The 22,500-nt window shown below is 53.6% G+C and overlaps 2 protein-coding genes across 2 annotated transcripts in view; one reads left to right on the forward strand and one right to left on the reverse strand.

Annotated features, from left to right (window-relative positions):
* LOC311353857 (COMM domain-containing protein 9-like) overlaps positions 1-591 on the forward strand; it is a gene marked incomplete at its 5' end in the record, with an annotated part of 4,853 nt that extends 4,262 nt beyond the window's left edge. The window contains 2 exons of the mRNA XM_084473663.1: positions 182-285; positions 438-591. Of these exons, the coding sequence (XP_084329789.1) occupies positions 182-285; positions 438-545 (212 nt within the window). The 3' untranslated portion in view covers positions 546-591. The remainder of the gene's footprint in view (positions 1-181; positions 286-437) is intronic.
* A 1,326-nt stretch (positions 592-1,917) lies between these two features.
* Positions 1,918-22,500, reverse strand: part of LOC311353858 (L-fucose kinase-like) — a gene marked incomplete at its 5' end in the record, with an annotated part of 24,194 nt that continues 3,611 nt past the window's right edge. The window contains 11 exons of the mRNA XM_084473664.1: positions 1,918-2,032; positions 4,100-4,323; positions 5,075-5,174; positions 7,570-7,757; positions 8,403-8,522; positions 10,756-10,983; positions 11,853-12,019; positions 12,904-13,168; positions 13,981-14,339; positions 15,876-16,036; positions 16,659-16,832. Of these exons, the coding sequence (XP_084329790.1) occupies positions 1,961-2,032; positions 4,100-4,323; positions 5,075-5,174; positions 7,570-7,757; positions 8,403-8,522; positions 10,756-10,983; positions 11,853-12,019; positions 12,904-13,168; positions 13,981-14,339; positions 15,876-16,036; positions 16,659-16,832 (2,058 nt within the window). The 3' untranslated portion in view covers positions 1,918-1,960. The remainder of the gene's footprint in view (positions 2,033-4,099; positions 4,324-5,074; positions 5,175-7,569; positions 7,758-8,402; positions 8,523-10,755; positions 10,984-11,852; positions 12,020-12,903; positions 13,169-13,980; positions 14,340-15,875; positions 16,037-16,658; positions 16,833-22,500) is intronic.

Raw genomic sequence — 22,500 nt, forward strand, 5'->3', positions numbered from 1 at the left:
CATTACCATGTAGTCACATGACATCACTGAGTGGGGCTCATTACCATGTAGTCACATGACATCACTGAGTGGGGCTCATTACCATGTAGTCACATGACATCAGGGATGTGTGGACATGTGCAACATTCGGACTGTGTGTGTGTGTGTGTGTGTGTGTGTGTGTGCGCGTGTGTGTGCGTAGTCTCTCTCCCACAGTTGAAGGCGTTTGATTGGCGGGTGGACATGGTGACGTCGTCAGACTCCGTCAGCCGGATGGCCGTCCCCAGCTGTCTGCTCAGCCTGCAGGTTGGTCAGCCGGTCAGCTGCTGGTTAGCTGGTTAGAGCTACCCCCCCACAACACAGGCCAACCACCTCTCTGTGTGTGTGTGTGTGCGTGTGCGTGTGCGTGTGTGTGTGTGTGTGTGTGTGTGTGTGTGTGTGTGTGTGTGTGTGTGTAGCTGGGGGAGGACCAGGTGGTGGTGGAGTCGAGCCGTGAGTCTCTGGACACGATGCTGGACGGGCTGGGCCGGCTCAGGCAGCAGCTGGCCCTGGTGGCCGGGAAGTAACAGACACCGCTCTGTCTGTACTGCTCTACACCCCTCTGTCTCTGTACCCGCTCTGTCTGTACTGCTCTACACCCCTCTGTCTGTACTGCTCTGTCTCTACACCGCTCTGTCTGTACCGCTCTGTCTCTACACCCCTCTGTCTGTACTGCTCTGTATCTGTACCCCTCTGTCTGTACCGCTCTGTCTCTACACCCCTCTGTCTGTACCGCTCTGTCAGTACCGCTCTGTCTCTACACCCCTCTGTACCGCTCTGTCTGTACTGCTCTGTCTCTACACCCCTCTGTACCGCTCTGTCTCTATACCCCTCTGTACTGCTCTGTCTCTACACCCCTCTGTACCGCTCTGTCTGTACTGCTCTGTCTCTACACCCCTCTGTACCGCTCTGTCTCTATACCCCTCTGTACTGCTCTGTCTCTACACCCCTCTGTACCGCTCTGTCTGTACCGCTCTGTCTCTACACCCCTCTGTACCGCTCTGTCTGTACTGCTCTGTCTCTACACCCCTCTGTACTGCTCTGTCTCTACACCCCTCTGTACCGCTCTGTCTGTACCGCTGTCTCTACACCCCTCTGTCTGTACTGCTCTGTCTCTACACCCCTCTGTCTGTACCCGCTCTGTCTCTACACCCCTCTGTCTGTACCGCTCTGTCTCTACACCCCTCTGTCTGTACCGCTCTGTCTCTGTATCTTTATCAACAGTGTTCTGTACTCTATGTCTGTACCTGCTCTATGATCTGTCTCTATATCTATCTCTATATCTTTGGTAGTAATGAGATATTTGAGGAGCTTGTTTTTGTTCATTGTCAAACATTTCTAATAAAGCGTTAATCTACTATTTTGTTTTTGTAAATCTTCTTTGCAAACTAAAGAATGAATAAAGTGTAAAAAAAAACGATTCTCCCCTTCCTCTGGGGTGTGGCGAGCGGTGATGACATCACTGTTCACTGGTGATGACATCACTGTTCACTAATCACTGGTTCTTGCCTCTCGGGCGACAACGCAACAAAATCACCCGTCAATCGTTAGAATTGTTAATATTTTAATGTTTAACCATTAAAGAAAGTTCCAAAACATGTCAGTCAGTCATAAATGGTCCTCATTTCTATGGCCCTTCACAGTGTTGACTGACAGTCACCCGTTCATCACTCATTCACCCCCCGACGGCGGAGTCGACCCCTCAGGGCGACGGCCAGCGGGTCAGCAGCAGTCAGGGTGAGGGCGTCTCGCTCAGGGGACACCTCCACACTCACAGCTAGGAGGAGCCGGGGAGCGAACCAGCAACCTTCTGGTGACCCGCCGACCCGCTCTACCTTCTGCGCTAATGCCGCCCCAGTCAGTCAGTCAGTGGTCAGTCAGTCAGTCAGTGGGCAGTCAGTCAGTCAGTCAGTGGTCAGTCAGTCAGTCAGTGGGCAGTCAGTCAGTCAGTGGGCAGGGCACGCAGCCCCTCCAGATCCAGCTCCACGCTGTGTACGCTGAAGTCTCCCAGACCCTGAGGAACAAACAACCGTTACCACGGTAACCAGCGGGGGGGGGGGGGGGGGGGGGGGGAGTGGGGTGGTGTTACTGTGTGTCAAAAGACACACGTTTCGCCTGTTCGTGTGAACAGGCGAATGTTGCTGCGCGACAAATCTAAATCTGTCGCTGTGCCGTTATGTGTGCAGTTATGTCAGGCGAACTTGTCACGCAGCGAATTTTGTCTGACAACGTCTTTTGCCCGCCAACGGTGCTTTATATGCCAATTCATTCTCATCGACCACGGCCGAGATAACCACCGCTGCGTGTCTGTACCTGTTGTGGAAGAGGGAGAGACGTCGGAATGCCCGTCGTTTATGGGTTCATAATATAATCCGGAGACGCACACCTCTTTGTGCCGTGATATTATATATATGTTTATATTATATAGATATTTATATATTATATATATAATATCATAATATAACATATAGAGCTCCGGGAGTCGCAAACGGCAACAATCACTTTCTCCTCCGAGCTGCGGTTCACTGCGGAGTGCAGGGAACGGTCGGCCCGGCCGGCTGAACGCTGATTGGCTGTTTTACGTTACTACACCCACGTTACCCACAGGGAGTGAACGCTGATTGGCTGTCTCACGCGAACGCCGCGGAAAAGTTAAAATATTTCAACTTCAGCGAATTTGTTTCGCCCGATTCGCGTCTCTACGTTGACTCTGTATTGAAACGTGTCGCGCCGTGGCGTTTGGTGTGAACACACAGTTAGGGTGGGGTGGTGTCAGGAGGTGTGGTGTTAGGGTGGGGTATGGGTAGTGTTTGGGTGGTGTTATGAAGTGTTGTGTTTGGGTGGTGCTAGGAGGTGTGGTGTTGGGGTGGTGCGGTGTTAGGGTGGTGTATGGGTGGTGTTACCGGGGTGCGGTGTGGCGTTAGGGTGGTGTTGGGGTGGCATTAGGGTGGTGTACGGGTGGTGTACGGGTGGTGTTACCGGGGTGTGGCGTGGCATTAGGGTGGTGTACGGGTGGTGTTACCGGGGTGTGGCGTGGCATTAGGGTGGTGTACGGGTGGTGTTGAGGTGGTGTACGGGTGGTGTTGGGGTGGCATTAGGGTGGTGTTTGGGTGGTGTTACCGGGGTGCAGTGTGGTGTTAGGGTGGTGTTGGGGTGGCATTAGGGTGGTGTAGGGGTGGTGTAGGGGTGGTGTTACCGGGGTGCAGTGTGGTGTTCGGGTGGTGTTCGGGCGGTGTTACCGGGGTGCGGTGTGGCGTTAGGGTGGTGTACGTGTGGTGTACGGGTGGTGTTACCGGGGTGTGGTGTGGCATTAGGGTGGTGTTCGGGCGGTGCAGTGTGGCATTAGGGTGGTGTAGGGGTGGTGTACGGGTGGTGTTACCGGGGTGTGGTGTGGCATTAGGGTGGTGTAGGGGTGGTGTTCGGGCGGTGTTGAGGTGGTGTTCGGGCGGTGTTACCGTGGTGTGGCGTGGCATTAGGGTGGTGTTCGGGCGGTGTTACCGTGGTGTGGCGTGGCATTAGGGTGGTGTTACCGGGGTGCAGTGTGGCGTTAGGGCGGTGTTGGGGTGGCATTAGGGTGGTGTTGGGGCGGTGTTACCGGGGTGCAGTGTGGTGGTGTACGGGTGGTGTTGGGGCGGTGTTACCGGGGTGCAGTGTGGTGGTGTTTGGGTGGCATTAGGGTGGTGTTTGGGTGGTGTACGGGTGGTGTTGGGGCGGTGTTACCGGGGTGCAGTGTTAGGGTGGGGTGGTGTTTGGGTGGTGTTGGGGCGGTGTTTGGGCGGTGCAGTGTGGTGTTGGGGCGGTGTTCGGGTGGTGTACGGGCGGTGTTACCGGGGTGCAGTGTGGTGGTGTTTGGGTGGCATTAGGGTGGTGTTTGGGTGGTGTACGGGTGGTGTTGGGGCGGTGTTACCGGGGTGCGGTGTGGCATTAGGGTGGTGTTCGGGTGGTGTACGGGTGGTGTTTGGGTGGTGTACGGGCGGTGTTACCGGGGTGCAGTGTGGTGTACGGGTGGTGTAGGGGTGGCATTAGGGTGGTGTTAGGGTGGTGTTCGGGCGGTGTTCGGGTGGTGTTCGGGTGGTGTTACCGGGGTGCTGTGCAGCAGCTGCAGCACGGCGCTGCGCTGCAGCGGCTCTCTGGTGAGGAGGTACAGGAAGCCTCCTCCGCCCGCCCCCGCCAGGCTCTGGCCCAGCGCCAGCGGCTCCAGCGCCTCCATCAGCAGCCTGACGGAGGCCGGCTCGCAGCCCGGCACCATCAGCCGCTTCTGCCGCCGCGCCCGCCGCAGACACACCCCCAGGCCCTCCAGGGAGCCTATCAGCACGCAGCGTTAGAGTGTGTGTGTGTGTGTGTGTCTCTGTGTGTGTCCTGTGTGTGTGTGTGTCCTGTGTGTGTGTGTGTGTGTGTGTGTGTCCTGTGTGTGTGTGTGTGTGTGTCCTGTGTGTGTGTGTGTGTGTGTCCTGTGTGTGTGTGTGTGTGTGTGTGTGTGTGTGTGTGTGTGTGTGTGTGTGTGTGTGTGTGTCCTGTGTGTGTGTGTGTGTGTGTGTGTGTGTGTCCTGTGTGTGTGTGTCCTGTGTGTGTGTGTGTGTCCTGTGTGTGTGTGTGCGTGTCCTGTGTGTGTGTCTGTCTGTCTGTCTGTCTGTCTGTCTGTCTGTCTGTCTGTGTGTGTGTGTGTGTGTGTGTGTGTGTGTGTCTCTGTGTCTCTGTGTCTGTGTGTGTGTGTCTCTGTCTGTCTGTGTGTGTGTGTGTGTGTGTGTGCGTGTGTCTCTGTGTGTGTGTGTGTGTGTCTCTGTGTGTGTCTCTCTCTGTGTGTGTCTCTGTGTGTGTGTGTCTCTCTGTCTGTCTGTCTGTCTGTCTGTCTGTCTGTCTGTCTGTCTGTGTGTGTGTCTGTGTGCGTGTGTGTGTGTGTGTGTGTGTGTCTCTGTGTGTCTCTGTGTGTGTGTGTGTGTGTGTGTGTGTGTCTCTGTGTGTGTGTGTGTGTGTGTGTGTGTGTGTGTGTGTGTGTGTGTGTGTGTGTGTGTGTGTGTGTGTGTGTGTGTGTGTGTGTGTGTGTGTGTGTGTGTACCCTCGCTGAAGGCCCTCACACAGGCCTCAGAGTTGGCCACCAGGTCGTGGGCGTTCTGCACGATGGAGGGCAGGCGGCCGTACCAGCTCCTCACCACGTCCTGAAACACCGTCACCACCGTCACCACAACACCATCACAACACCATCACCACCACAACACCATCACCACCACAACACCATCACCACAACACCATCACCACCACAACACCATCACCACAACACCATCACCACAACACCATCACCACAACACCATCACCACCACAACACCATCACCAACACCATCACCGTCACCACAACACCATCACCACCACAACACCGTCACCACAACACCGTCACCACCACAACACCATCACAACACCATGAACACAACACCATCACCACCACAACACCATCACCACCACAACACCACCACCACCACAACACCATCACCACCACAACACCATCACCACAACACCATCACCACCACAACACCATCACCACCACAACACCATCACCACCATCACCACCACCACCACAACACCATCACAACACCATGAACACAACACCATCACCACCACAACACCACCACCACCACAACACCATCACCACCACAACACCATCACCACAACACCATCACCACCACAACACCATCACCACCACACCATCACCACCACCACAACACCACCACAACACCGTCACCACAACACCATCACCACAACACCATCACCACAACACCATCACCATCATCACCACAACACCACCACCACAACACCATCACCACAACACCATCACCACAACACCGTCACCACAACACCGTCACCACCACAACACCATCACCACCACAACACCATCACCACAACACCGTCACCACAACACCATCACCACAACACCGTCACCACAACACCGTCACCACAACACCGTCACCACAACACCGTCACCACAACACCGTCACCACCACAACACCATCACCATCACAACACCATCACCACAACACCATCACCACAACACCACCATCACCATCACCACACCATCACAACACCATCACCACCACAACACCGTCACCACCGTCACCACCACAACACCATCACCACAACACCATCACCACCACAACACCGTCACCACCGTCACCACCACAACACCATCACCACAACACCATCACCACCACAACACCGTCACCACCATCACCACAACACCATCACCACCACAACACCATCACCACAACACCATCACCACCACAACACCATCACCACCACAACACCACCATCACCACAACACCATCACCATCACAACACCATCACCACAACACCATCACCACCACACCACAACACCACCATCACCACAACACCATCACCACACCATCACAACACCATCACCACCACAACACCATCACCACAACACCATCACCACCACAACACCATCACCACAACACCATCACCACCACAACACCATCACCACCACAACACCACCATCACCACAACACCATCACCATCACAACACCATCACCACAACACCATCACCACCACAACACCATCACCATCACAACACCATCACCACAACACCACCATCACCACAACACCATCACCACACCATCACAACACCATCACCACCACAACACCATCACCACAACACCATCACCACCACAACACCATCACCACCACAACACCATCACCACAACACCATCACCACAACACCACAACACCATCACCACAACACCACCACCACAACACCATCACCACAACACCACAACACCATCACCACCACAACACCATCACCACACCATCACAACACCATCACCACCACAACACCATCACCACAACACCATCACCACCACAACACCATCACCACCACAACACCATCACCACAACACCATCACCACAACACCACAACACCATCACCACAACACCACCACCACAACACCATCACCACAACACCACAACACCATCACCACCACAACACCATCACCACAACACCATCACCACCACAACACCATCACCACCACAACACCATCACCACAACACCATCACCACAACACCACCACCACAACACCATCACCACAACACCACAACACCATCACCACCACAACACCATCACCACAACACCATCACCACCACCACCACCACAACACCATCACCACCACAACACCATCACCACAACACCATCACCACCACACCATCACCACAACACCATCACCACCACACCATCACCACAACACCATCACCACCACAACACCATCGCCACCACAACACCATCACCACCACAACACCATCACCACAACACCATCACCACCACACCATCACCACCACAACACCATCACCACAACACCATCACCACCACACCATCACCACCACAACACCATCACCACCACAACACCATCACCACAACACCATCACCATGCTATGGAGACCTACCTGTGACAGGTTGCTATGGAGACCTACCTGTGACAGGTTGCTATGGAGACCTACCTGTGACAGGTTGCTATGGAGACCTACCTGTGACAGGTTGCTATGGAGACCTACCTGCAGGAGGTTGCGTGCGAGGCGGGTCTTGCCGGTGTAGACCAATAGGAGATGCCGTTGGACTTCTTCCAGGAAGTGCTGTGATGGAGTGAGACGCTCCACCTCCACCTGGAGGGGCAGCGCGGCCCGGGAGCGCCCCACCTTCACCCCACCCACCAGCCCCCCCACCTGGTCCTGCCAGCCTCCACCTGGGGAGACACAACCCCACAGACATGGAGCATACATACAGTACTACAGTACATCTATGATCCATGTATCCTCTCCCCCCCAGGTGTACTGTGGCCCCTCCCCCCCAGGTGTACCTGTGGCCCCTCCCCCTCCAGGTGCACCGGTGGCCCCTCCCCCAGTGTACCTGTGGCCCCTCCCCCTCCAGGTGTACCTGTGGCCCCTCCCCCCCAGGTGTACCTGTGGCCCCTCCCCTCCAGGTGTACTGTGGCCCCTCCCCCTCCAGGTGTACCTGTGGCCCCTCCAGGTGTACTGTGGCCCCTCCCCCTCCAGGTGTACCTGTGGCCCCTCCCCCAGTGTACTGTGGCCCCTCCCCCCCAGGTGTACCTGTGGCCCCTCCCCCTCCAGGTGTACCTGTGGCCCCTCCCCCTCCAGGTGTACCTGTGGCCCCTGCCCTCCAGGTGTACCTGTGGCCCCTCCCCTCCAGGTGTACCTGTGGCCCCTCCCCTAGTGTACCTGTGGCCCCGGCCCCTCCAGGTGTACCTGTGGCCCCTCCCCTCCAGGTGTACCTGTGGCCCCTCCCCCTCCAGGTGTACCTGTGGCCCCTCCCCCAGTGTACCTGTGGCCCCTCCCCCAGGTGTACTGTGGCCCCTCCCCCCCAGGTGTACCTGTGGTCAGCAGCTGCTCCAGGTGCAGCACGGCGTGGACCAGGCCCTCAGGGCTGTAGGAGCGGCCGGTGGTCAGGTAGACGGCGGCCAGCAGCGCCCCCGCCAGGATGCTGCTCGTACCTGTAGGACACACGCCGTCAGGGGGGGTGGAGGAGGTGATGGAGGTGGTGATGGAGGTGATGGGGTGGAAGTGATGGAGGTGGAGGAGGTGGAGGTGATGGATGTGGGGGTGATGGGGTGGAGGTGATGGATGTGGGGGTGGAGGTGGTGGATGTGATGGGTGGAGGTGATGGAGGTGGAGGTGATGGGGTGGAGGTGGATGTGATGGGGTGGAGGTGATGGATGTGGGGGTGATGGAGGTGGAGGTGATGGAGGTGGGGGTGATGGAGGTGTAGGTGATGGGGTGGAGGTGGATGTGATGGGGTGGAGGTGGTGGAGGTGGATGTGATGGGGTGGAGGTGATGGGTGGAGGTGATGGGGTGGAGGTGAATAGGCAATGGTTCAAGTATAGGTTTTGAGGTGGAGTTAGTCGTGGAGGTGGAGTTAGTCATGGTGATGGAGGTGGAGTCATGGTGATGGAGGTGGAGTTAGTCACGGTGATGGAGGTGGAGTTAGTCGTAGAGGTGGAGTTAGTCACGGTGATGGAGGTGGAGTTAGTCACGGTGATGGAGGTGGAGTTAGTCGTGGAGGTGGAGGTGGAGTTAGTCATGGTGATGGAGGTGGAGTTAGTCACGGTGATGGAGGTGGAGTTAGTCACGGTGATGGAGGTGGAGTTAGTCACGGTGACGGAGGTGGAGTTAGTCACGGTGATGGAGTTAGTCACGGTGATGGAGGTGGAGTTAGTCACGGTGATGGAGGTGGAGTTAGTCACGGTGACGGAGGTGGAGTTAGTCGTGGAGGTGGAGTTAGTCACGGTGACGGAGGTGGAGTTAGTCGTAGAGGTGGAGTTAGTCATGGTGATGGAGGTGGAGTTAGTCATGGTGATGGAGGTGGAGTTAGTCACGGTGATGGAGTTAGTCACGGTGATGGAGGTGGAGTTAGTCACGGTGATGGAGGTGGAGTTAGTCATGGTGACGGAGGTGGTGGAGGAGGAGGTGACGGAGGAGGTGGTGGTGGAGGAGGAGGTGACGGAGGAGGTGGTGGTGGTGGAGGTGGAGGAGGTGACGGAGGAGGTGACGGAGGTGGTGGAGGAGGTGACGGAGGTGGAGGAGGTGAAGGAGGAGGTCGTACCCAGCCCGGAGCCGTGGGGCAGCAGGGACCAGCTGTGCAGCTCCACCCCTCCGCCCCAGCGCTCCGTCAGCTGCTGCCCCAGAGGCTGCTGGGAGCTCAGCGACACCAGACCGCCGCACACACACACCGCCTTGAGGAGGGCGCCTGCACACACACACACACACACACACACACACACACACACACACACACACACACACACACACACACACACACACACACACACACACACACACACACACACACACACACCAGCACACAAACACACCAGCACACACACACACCCAAACACACACACACACACACACACACACCAGCACACACACACACACACACACACACACACCAGCACACCAACACACACACACACACACACACACACACACACACACCAGCACACCAACACACACACACACACACACACACACACACACACACACACACACACACACACACACACACACACACACACACACACACACCAGCACACACACACACACACACACCAGCACACACACACACACACACCAGCACACACACCAGCACACAAACACACCAGCACACACACACACACACACACACCAGCACACACACACACACACACACACACACCAGCACACCAACACACACACACACACACACACACACACACACACACACACCAGCACACCAACACACACACACACACACACACACACACACACACACACACACACACACACACACACACACACACACACACACACACACCAGCACACACACACACACACACCAGCACACACACACACACACACCAGCACACACACCAGCACACAAACACACCAGCACACACACACACACACACACACCAGCACACACACCAGCACACACACACACACACACCAGCACGCACACACACACACACAAACACACCAGCACACACACACACACACACACCAGCACACACACACACACACACACACACACACACACACACACACACACACACACACACACACACACACACACACACACACACACACACATAATCGTTAATTAATCGCGTTAACGCGGTCAGACCCCTCCCCTTCACGTCGTGAGGCGGCGGTGACGACCTCCGCGTCGCCGTGGTCGCCGTGGTTACCGGGGGCGTGGGGCTGACGGTGGTCCCTCAGGTCCTCCAGGCTCCGACACACGGTCTCCGTGGCGACGGCGCTGTCCCGCCCCCCGGCGTGGCCCACCAGCAGGAGGAGGGGCTCGGCGATGCGGCGGGCGCGCGCCCCGATGGGCCGCCGCCCGTCCACGCGCACCGCCACGTTGGTGACGGAGCCGCCGTGCTCGAAGGCGATGGGCGGCGTGTCGCTCCAGCCCCCTGGACGCACCACGGACACACACCGTCGGCCAATGGGGAGGGAGGAGGGGGAGGGGGGGGGAACGCAACCGAACGGGGATGAACTCAAATGTAGCACTATCGCTAACGCTATCGCTAAGGCTATTGCTATCACTATTGGTATCACTATTGCTAAGGCTATTGCTATTGCTAACGCTATTGCTATCACTATTGCTATCGCTATTGCTAACGCTATTGCTATCGCTAACGCTATTGCTAAGGCTATTGCTATCACTATTGCTATTGCTAACACTATTGCTATCGCTAACGCTATTGCTAAGGCTATTGCTATCACTATTGCTAACACTATTGCTAAGGCTATTGCTAACACTATTGCTATCACTATTGCTATCGCTATTGCTATCACTATTGCGAACGCTATTTCTATTGCTATCGCTATCACTATTGCTATCGCTAACGCTATTGCTAAGGCTATTGCTATCACTATTGCTAACACTATTGCTAAGGCTATTGCTAACACTATTGCTATCGCTAACGCTATTGCTAAGGCTATTGCTAACACTATTGCTATCACTATTGCTATCGCTATTGCTATCACTATTGCGAACGCTATTTCTATTGCTATCGCTATCACTATTGCTATCGCTAACGCTATTGCTAAGGCTATTGCTATCACTATTGCTAACACTATTGCTAAGGCTATTGCTAACACTATTGCTATCACTATTGCTATCGCTATTGCTATCACTATTGCGAACGCTATTTCTATTGCTATCGCTATCACTATTGCTATCGCTAACGCTATTGCTAACACTATTGCTATCGCTATTGCTAACACTATCACTATTGCTATCTGTGAAGGGGTCCTAGGGGGCCCTGGGGGGTCCTACCTGCCAGGTCCAGCCGGGCGGGGCAGTCCACCTCCTGCCAGCGGTCGAGAGGCGGGACGGGGGCGGGGCCAGTGGAGACGGACCAATGGGAGGACATCAGGGCGCGGCGCAGCAGCACCTGGCCCGCCCCCTCGTAGTGCCGCGCCGCGCGCACCAGCAGGTCGGGCCTGGGGGGCGGAGGTCACCTGATCAGCAACGCCCAGTAGGACCCCCCCAGTACCCCTCCCAGTAGGCCCCCAGTCACCCTCCCAGTAGGCCCCCCCAGTACCCCTCCCAGTAGGACCCCCAGTACCCAGTAGGGCCCCCAGTACCCCTCCCAGTAGGCCCCCAGTCACCCTCCCAGTCACCCTCCCAGTAGGACCCCCCAGTACCCCTCCCAGTAGGCCCCCAGTACCCAGTAGGGCCCCCAGTACCCCTCCCAGTAGGCCCCCAGTACCCCTCCCAGTAGGGCCCCCAGTACCCCTCCCAGTAGGGCCCCCAGTACCCCTCCCAGTAGGCCCCCAGTACCCCTCCCAGTAGGGCCCCCAGTAGGGCCCCCAGTACCCCTCCCAGTAGGCCCCCAGTACCCCTCCCAGTAGGCCCCCAGTACCCCTCCCAGTAGACCCCCCCCAGTAGGGCCCCCCCAGTACCCAGTAGGACCCCCCCAGTACCCCTCCCAGTAGGCCCCCAGTACCCCTCCCAGTAGGGCCCCCCAGTAGGACCCCAGTACCCCTCCCAGTAGGACCCCCAGTACCCCTCCCAGTAGGACCCCCAGTACCCCTCCCAGTAGGACCCCCCCAGTACCCCTCCCAGTAGGACCCCCCAGTACCCCTCCCAGTAGGACCCCCCCAGTACCCCTCCCAGTAGGACCCCCCAGTACCCCTCCCAGTAGGCCCCCCCAGTACCCCTCCCAGTACCCCTCCCAGTACCCAGTAGGCCCCCAGTACCCCTCCCAGTCACCCTCCCAGTAGGCCCCCAGTCACCCTCCCAGTAGGACCCCAGTACCCAGTAGAACCCCCAGTACCCCTCCCAGTGCCCCTCCCAGTGCCCCTCCCAGTGGGACTGGTCTCACCTGTGCAGCCAGCGCTCCCTCTCGCGGGCCAGGCCGGCCACGCCCTCCTTCACAAGCCCCTCCTCCAGGAGCCGGAGGGCGGGGCTCCACGCCTGATTGGCCGCCGGGCCGCTGCGCAGCCCGCCCCTCCCCTCCCCGGCCATGCACACCAGGACGTCCGCCACGCAGGCCAGGGCGCGGGCCGCCACGCCCAGACACGCCTCTGGCCCCGCCCCCGGCCCCGCCCCCGCCGCTGGCCCCGCCCCCTCCAGGCTGCCTGCAGCAACTACAGCGGAACACAGAGAGAGTTTAACAGGATAGGGTGGTGTAGGGTAGGGTGGTGTAGGGTGGTTTAAGGTGGTGTAGGGTGGTTCATAGTTTGTTATAGGGTGGTGTAGGGTGGTGTAGGGTGGTTCATAGTTTGTTGTAGGGTGGTGTAGGGCGGTGTAGGGCGGTGCAGGGCGGTGTAGGGCGGTGCAGGGCGGTGTAGGGTGGTGCAGGCTGGTGCAGGGCGGTGTAGGGTGGTGTAGGGCGGTGCAGGGCGGTGTAGGGCGGTGTAAGGTGGTGTAAGGTGGTGTAGGGCGGTGCAGGGCGGTGTAGGGCGGTGTAAGGTGGTGTAGGGCGGTGTAGGGCGGTGCAGGGCGGTGTAGGGCGGTGCAGGGTGGTGTAGGGCGGTGTAGGGTGGTGTAGGGCAGTGTAGGGTGGTGCAGGGCGGTGTAGGGTGGTGTAGGGCGGTGTAGGGTGGTGCAGGGCGGTGTAGGGTGGTGTAGGGCAGTGTAGGGTGGTGCAGGGCGGTGTAGGGTGGTGTAGGGCAGTGTAGGGTGGTGTAGGGCAGTGTAGGGCGGTGCAGGGCGGTGTAGGGTGGTCTAAGGTGGTGTAGGGCGGTGCAGGGCGGTGTAGGGTGGTCTAAGGTGGTGCAGGGCGGTGCAGGGCGGTGCAGGGCGGTGTAGGGTGGTGTAGGGCGGTGCAGGGCGGTGTAGGGTGGTGTAGGGCGGTGTAAGGTGTTATAGGGTGGTGTAAGGCGGTGTAGGGTGGTGTAAGGTGGTGTAAGGTGGTGCAGGGTGGTATAGGGCGGTGCAGGGCGGTGTAGCTGCTCACTGGAGTCCAGGGTCTTCAGCAGCTCCCCCTGCTGGCCGCCCAGCACCGCCGCCCTGAAGCAGGGCAGCAGGCAGGCGTCCGATTGGCCGGTCAGCGTGTCAATCACCCTCCTCCGGCCCGCCAGGAACAGTAGCTCCTCCCTCCACCGGAGCTCCGCCTCCTGGTCGGTGAGTGACAGCAGCTCTCCGAGTGACAGCCGCCACGCCCCCCGCCAGCGCTCCAGCGACCCCGCCCCGCCCAGCAGCCAGGCCACGCCCCCCCGGTCCAGGCCCACCGCCCCCCCCCTCGCCTGGAGGGCGGGGAAGAGGCGGGCCTCCAGCAGGGGGCGGGGCTTACCCGGAGCCCACAGGTCCTCTGGCCTGGAGACACAGATAGTACTACTGTAGTACTACTACTACTATAGTACTACTATAGTACTACTGCTAAAGTACTACTACAGTACTATTCCTCTGGCCTGGAGACACAGATAGTACTACTATAGTACTACTGAAGTACTACTACAGTACTACTACTACCATAGTACTACTATAGTACTACTGCTACTATAGTACTACTACTGAAGTACTACTACAGTACTACTACTATAGTACTACTACTGAAGTACTACTACAGTACTATTACTACTATAGTACTACTACTGAAGTACTACTACAGTACTATTACTACTATAGTACTACTACTGAAGTACTACTACAGTACTACTACTACTATAGTACTACTGAAGTACTACTATTGATGTACTACTACAGTACTACTACTACTATAGTACTACTGTAGTACTACTACTACTATAGTACTACTATAGTACTACTGTAGTACTACTACTACTATAGTACTACTGCTAAAGTACTACTACAGTACTATTCCTCTGGCCTGGAGACATAGATAGTACTACTATAGTACTACTGAAGTACTACTACAGTACTACTACTACCATAGTACTACTATAGTACTACTGCTGAAGTACTACTACAGTACTATTACTACCATAGTACTACTATAGTACTACTGCTAAAGTACTACTACAGTACTATTACTACTGTAGTACTACTACTGAAGTACTACTACAACTATAGTACTACTGCTAAAGTACTACTACAGTACTACTACTACCATAGTACTACTATAGTACTACTGCTAAAGTACTACTACAGTACTATTACTACTATAGTACTACTACTGAAGTACTACTACAGTACTATTCCTCTGGCCTGGAGACACAGAGCAAATAGTACTACTGAAGTACTACTACAACTATAGTACTACTGCTAAAGTATTACTACAGTACTATTCCCCTGGCCTGGAGACACAGAGCAAACAGTACTACTATAGTACTACTACTAAAGTACTACTACAGTACTACTACTACCATAGTACTACTGCTAAAGTACTACTACTACTACTACTACTACTATTCCTCTGGCCTGGAGACACAGAGCAAATAGTACTACTATAGTACTACTACTGAAGTACTACTACAGTACTATTCCTCTGGCCTGGAGACACAGATAGTACTACTATAGTACTACTGCTAAAGTACTACTACAGTACTATTACTATAGTACTACTGCTTAAGTACTACTACAGTACTATTACTACCATAGTACTACTATAGTACTACTACAGTACTACTACTATAGTACTACTGCTTAAGTACTACTACAGTACTACTACTACCATAGTACTACTACTGAAGTACTACTACAGTACTACTACTACTAAAGTACTACTGCTTAAGTACTACTACAGTACTACTACTACCATAGTACTACTACTGAAGTACTACTACTACTACTACTACTACTACTACTACAGTACTATTGCTACTATAGTATTACTATACTACTACTACTACAGTACAATATAGTCCTGCTATAGAGAAGGTAGAGTCTTACTGGATGCCGGTGCGAGCGTAGAAGAGGTTCCAGTCCTGGTTCAGGATGGTCTCAGAGGACCCCCTGGAGACAACACAACTTAACACAGGAACCAGGGACCAGAGACCAGGTACTAGAGGCCAGGTACCAGGTACCAGAGACCAGGTACCAGAGACCAGGTACTAGAGACCAGAGGCCAGGTACCAGAGACCAGGAACCAGGTAGCAGAGACCAGGTACCAGAGATCAGCTACCATAGACCAGGTACCAGAGACCAGGAACCAGAGACCAGGAACCAGGTACCAGAGACCAGGTACCAGGAACCAGAGACTAGGTACCATAGACCAGGAACCAGATATCAGAGACCAGGTACCATAGACCAGGAACCAGATACAAGTAAACAATCACAACAGAGGAGAACCCTAACCCCTCAGGGGTGCTGCTGGTCTCAGTGTGCTCCTGGTCTCAGTGTGCTCCTGGTCTCAGGGTGCTGCTGGTCTCAGTGTGCTGCTGGTCTCAGGGTGCTGCTGGTCTCAGTGTGCTCCTGGTCTCAGTGTGCTCCTGGTCTCAGGGTGCTGCTGGTCTCAGGGGTGCTGCTGGTCTCAGTGTGCTGCTGGTCTCAGGGTGCTGCTGGTCTCAGTGTGCCGCTGGTCTCAGTGTGCCGCTGGTCTCAGTGTGCTGCTAGTCTCAGTGTGCCGCTGGTCTCAGTGTGCTGCTGGTCCCAGTGTGCTGGTCTCAGTGTGCTGCTGGTCTCAGTGTGCTGGTCTCAGTGTGCCGCTGGTCCCAGTGTGCTGCTGGTCCGTACCTCCAGCTGGTCCCGGGCCCCCAGGGCGCTGAACACCGTCAGCTGCAGCCCGCCCAGACGGATCCTGTGGCCCTGGATGATGAGGTCATCAGTCAGGGCCAGCCTCCGCAGGTGGGAGGAGGCCTGGAGGTCCAGACCGGAGAGCAGCCCCCCCGACGGGAGGCTCAGCGGACCCTGGGGGGGGGGGGGGGGGGGGGGGGCAGGTTAGGGGGTCCGACCAGCTGGACTGTCTAACCCCTACCTGCTCCTTAATGACCTGTCTCTGTACTGTCTAACCCCTACTTGCTCCTTAATGACCTGTCTCTGTACTGTCTAACCCCTACCTGCTCCTTAATGACCTGTCTCTGTACTGTCTAACCCTACCTGCTCCTTAATGACCTGTCTCTGTACTGTCTAACCCCTACCTTGCTCCTTAATGACCTGTCTCTGTACTGTCTAACCCCTACCTGCTCCTTAATGACCTGTCTCTGTACTGTCTAACCCCTACCTGCTCCTTAATGACCTGTCTCTGTACTGTCTAACCCCTACCTGCTCCTTAATGACCTGTCTCTGTACTGTCTAACCCCTACCTGCTCCTTAATGACCTGTCTCTGTACTGTCTAACCCCTACCTGCTCCTTAATGACCTGTCTCTGTACTGTCTAACCCCTACCTGCTCCTTAATGACCTGTCTCTGTACTGTCTAACCCCTACCTGCTCCTTAATGACCTGTCTCTGTACTGTCTAACCCCCTACCTGCTCCTTAATGACCTGTCTCTGTACTGTCTAACCCCTACCTGCTCCTCAATGACCTGTCTCTGTACTGTCTAACCCCTACCTGCTCCTTAATGACCTGTCTCTGTACTGTCTAACCCCTACCTGCTCCTCAATGACCTGTCTCTGTACTGTCTAACCCCTACCTGCTCCTTAATGACCTGTCTCTGTACTGTCTAACCCCTACCTGCTCCTTAGTGACATGTCTCTGTACTGTCTAACCCCTACCTGCTCCTTAATGACCTGTCTCTGTACTGTCTAACCCCTACCTGCTCCTTAGTGACCTGTCTCTGTACTGTCTAACCCCTACCTGCTCCTTAATGACCTGTCTCTGTACTGTCTAACCCCTACCTGCTCCTTAGTGACCTGCAGAGAGGTCTGAGATGAAGAGAGAGAGAGAGGGAGAAGGGGCGAGAGAGAGAGGTCTGAGATGAAGAGAGAGAGATAGGTCTGAGACGAGAGAGAGAGAGGTCTGAGATGAGAGAAAGAAGTCTGAGATGAAGAGAGAGAGGGAGGAGGGGAGAGAGAGAGAGAGAGAGGGAGGAGATGAAGAGAGCAAGCAGGGGAGAGAGAGAGGTCTGAGATGAGAGAGAGGAGAAAGGAGGGGAGGTCTGAGAGGGAGAGAGGGAGGAGGGGAGAGAGAGAGAGAGAGAGAGAGGGGAGGTCTGAGAGGAGGAGAGGGAGGGGGGAGGCAGCTTGTGGGAAATCTGGCATGTGTTGGTCGTACCCTTGGTCAGGCACCATATGCCCTGGGTTGGACTAAACTGTCTCCCCCTTCCTCCTCCTCCTCCTCCTCCTCCTTCCCCGACACCCCAAAACAAAAAAACACTCCCACAGGTTTTGTCTCTATTGAACTCTCCTCCCCCCCTCACCCCTCTCTCCCTCCTCCTCTACGTCCCTCTGGTGCTGAGGGGGCAGCAGTGTGTGTGTGTGTGTGTGTGTGTGTGTGTGTGTGTGTGTGTGTGTGTGTGTGTGTGTGTGTGTGTGTGTGTGTGTGTGTGTGTGTGTGTGTGTGTGTGTGTGCGCGTGTGTGGAGGCAGCTGCACGCGGAGGACAATACGTTGGCCTGGGGAGGGTGAGGGAAGGGGGAGGGACGGGGGGAGGGACGGGGGGAGGGAGGAGGGATGATCAGCTGGCTTGTCGCTCCCCACTTGACCCTGCGGTGACCTTTATCAGGGCACATCCCACCCTGAAGGACGCACTTCTGGAGACACACACACACACACACACACACACACACACTGGATGCACCGCCCCGGGGTGCATCCTGGGTCAGGCAGGGTCAATTAAATTCAGATTGAGGATAAATGATTATAAATGATTTGTAAATGATGTTGGGATGAGGGACTGATGCTCCGCCGGGGGCAGGCCATCAACGGCCGCTAACGCCGCGCCGCGAGCAGGCTGACGCTACTGCAGCTAGCAGCTAGCCGCTAGCAGCTAGCAGCTAGCAGCTAGCAGCTAGCAGCTAGCAGCTAGCGCGTCCTGCACTGACGCAACCGGCGTGCAACCGGAGCCGGGCGGCGAGGTAAAACCACTCGCGGTGATACGCTGTGCGCCAGAGCCAATGAGGCGCAGAGGCACAGCGACCATTGAACCCTGGAGAGGTTACGTTAAAAAAAACAGTGGTACGATTCTTGGTTGACCTTTGATAAAAAATAAATAAATAAATTGAGAGAGAGAGAGAGAGAGAGAGAGAGAGAATGTATTTATCTATCTCTTGCTCTGTATATGTATATATATATATATATATATATATATATATATATATATATATATATATAGGGCGAGAGAGAGAGAGCGAGAGAGAGCGAGGGCGGTCACACAACAGACTGCCTCCCTATGGAATTGCTGACAGTAAAGACACCCAACAAGAGCTGGGAAAGTGACAGATAGAGAGAGCTACAGAGAGAGACAGAGAGAGACAGAGTGGAGGAGGAGGAGGAGGAGGAGGAGGAGGAGAACAGAGGGACCTCCCCCCCCTCCTTCCCTCTGCCATTCTGTCCCTTTACAACTTTACAAAATAGCCTTTTAATTTGCTGAGGCGTCTGGGGTGTCTGAATTGTGCCCGCATCAATCAGCATCAGGGGCCTGGCTGCCGGCCCTACGGTCCCCAGGGGCCTCTCACTGCGGGCCCCTCCGGCAGAACACTCAGCCTCTCTCTCTGATACACCCCCCCCCCCTCCTCCCCTGCCCCCCACCCCCCCCCCCCCCCCCCCTCCTCCTCCTCCTCCTCCTCCTCCCCTCTAGCTTCTGTCTCACATCCACACGCCTTTATTTCCCCGTGAGATGGGCCAGCGCTAGTGGGGCTGAATTCGTTACACAGCTGACTGCAGGAAGGGTTTAATATACGTTTAAGATAGAGAGAACAGTTTAATATACATTTAATGTTTAAGATAGAGAGGAGAGTCTAATATACATTTGATCGTATAGATAATATACACAGCTGACTCTAGGAACAATTTAATAGACATTCAACGTTTAAGATAGAGAGAACAGTTTAAAATACATTAGATAATATAGATAGTATACACATCTGACTCTAGGAAGGGTTGAAATTATGTTCAACATTTAAGATAGAGAAGAGAGGCTTATATATATACACCGGTATATTAGATCATATAGATAATATACACAGCTGACTCGACATTCAATGTTTAAGATAGGAGGTATAGTCAAACCTGTATGGTTTGACTATAAAGATAGATTATACATTAAATCGTAGAGTTTCACTATAAAGATAGAGGGAACAGTCTAATATATGTTAAACATTTAAGACAGAGAGAACAGTCTAATATACATGAAACTGTATGGTGTGACTATAAAGATGGAGGGAACAGTCTAATATACATTAAACTGTATGGTGTGACTAGAGAGGAGAGGCGAATATACATTAAACTGTATGGTGTGACTAGAGAGGAGAGATGAATATACATTAAACTGTATGGTGTGACTAGAGAGGAGAGATGAATATACATTAAACTGTATGGTGTGACTATAAAGATAGAGAGGAGAGTCTAAAAAACATACATTAGACAATAAAGTTTGACCAGGTATGGTGGACAGGACAATCAACTATAATAATATAATAATGACATATTTTATTTATGCATAGCGCTAAATAAATCTACAACCAAGGCACGACCACATGTGCTAAACGTCAAGACTGTAGGACAAATATTAATATTTAATGTTGAAATTTTAGTTTTATAGGGATGATAAATCAAAATATTTTGAAGCTGGAGCCTTAAGGTAAAAGTAGTACGGATACACACAGATCTCAAATACAAATACACCAAATATGTTTATACACACACAATGTATTTATACACACAATATGATCTCAAACACAGAAATTTTTTGCCACCAATCTGACTTCCTATAGCCCCTGATGACGTCCCCTGTAGACCCCTGACGTCCTAGTCCTATGGCCCCTGCTCACGACCCCTGTAGACCCCTGACGTCCTAGTCCTATGGCCCCTGCTCACGACCCCTGGAGACCCCTTACGTCCTTCTCCTCCAGTCAACACAGGAACTAACACAGATCTGTGTGGAACGCACATTCCCTCCTCGGAATGTATTCATGCCCGTAGCTATGAGGTCACCAAGCTCTGGACCTCAAAAGAAAAAGGTTAAAAAAAATGTAACCTAAATACAACTGTATGCAAAATCTGTGGTTTGAGAACTTCTCGCACCCCCACTCCCCACCCGGACCTCACTATTTTTCAAAACCTGGCTATGGTCCGGTCTGTATTGCTTACGCCTTTTAGTGCTATTTTAAATAACATAACTGCATCGATTTTAAGACAGATACAGGATTGATCTCCTGTGTTGGGTTCAAACCACCAGAGTCTGTTCCACTGTAACCCGCCGTGGTCAGCAGAAGAGCTCCAGCTCCTCCTCAGATGATTGATTATGCTCCGGGGAGCAGCATCACCCCGGTCTAAACCACTTAGGCCACTAATATAATGATGATCGTTAGTCAGGGATACATCCCTGCTTTCTGAGGGTTTTGAGGAGTTTAGTGAGCAGCTCATTGAAACCACCAATGACGTCCTTTCAGGAGGTAATGATGGCTCATCATTGGACTGACCTGACAGGTGAAGGAACCAGCAGCCAATCAGGATCAAAAGCATTTGTTGGTTTCGTTTAAAAAAAACAACTTTGTGATCACATCACATGCATAGTCTTTATATATAGGCAGTGAATATCTGAAACAATTTGTTTTAAATTATGAATGGAAGAAATAAGGCCTATTATTATTTTAATTTCCAGTAAGTTTCTTGATCTCCCGTTTCTGAAATGTTTTGCATTATGTTACTTGGACAAACTCCCAGCCTGTTTGTTGAGGACTTTGACAAGATTTGATATTTGACTTTATCCAGTTCAGTTCAGTTCAGTTTGTTTGTGATTACTGTACATATTTAATACTCCATTATCATTGCTATGGAAATAAGCCTGGTGTTCAAATGAACCTGATTACGCCCTCAGGCGCTTTAAATAAATACATTAAATATGTGGCAGCCGTTGTGTGGAGTAAACATTCTTTTAACAAGCCTGTTGTACTGATGCTATGTTACTTTTAGTGCTAATATACGCCTATTAAGAGGTGCGGGTAATTCAGGTAGGACTGTGTGTAGACATATTTTATTATGTGTATTATAAGGTGGTCCGCGAAAATTCTTGATTATAAAAAGTGCTCCACACACGCTCAAAGTTTGAAAACCCCTGGTTTAGACAATGATCGCCAATTGATTAAGCCGGTCGATTGATTCCAGGATTATTTCCTTTGGGTTCTCTGGAACATGTTAAGTGTATTTTTGTGATTGACTTGTATTCAGTATCTCTCTGTTCCACTGATATCCTGTCCGGTCTGTGGTATCCAGACATCTGAGGCCACACAGTGAGTGAAGAGGAGTTCCTGTGTGTGCCATTCATCAGAATCCAGACACAAATGAATAAGTCGCATATACATAAACATGATATAAAGGGGTTGTGTACTGCAGAAGTTGGACAGGTTTTGATGGATCACTCTATTGCACACTAAAGCAGTTATCACAGTTTCTAATATTTATGTTTGTGCCTTGTTG

Source organism: Micromesistius poutassou (assembly GCF_964030765.1).
Source record: "Micromesistius poutassou genome assembly, chromosome: 10".
Taxonomy (NCBI): Eukaryota; Metazoa; Chordata; class Actinopteri; order Gadiformes; family Gadidae; genus Micromesistius; species Micromesistius poutassou.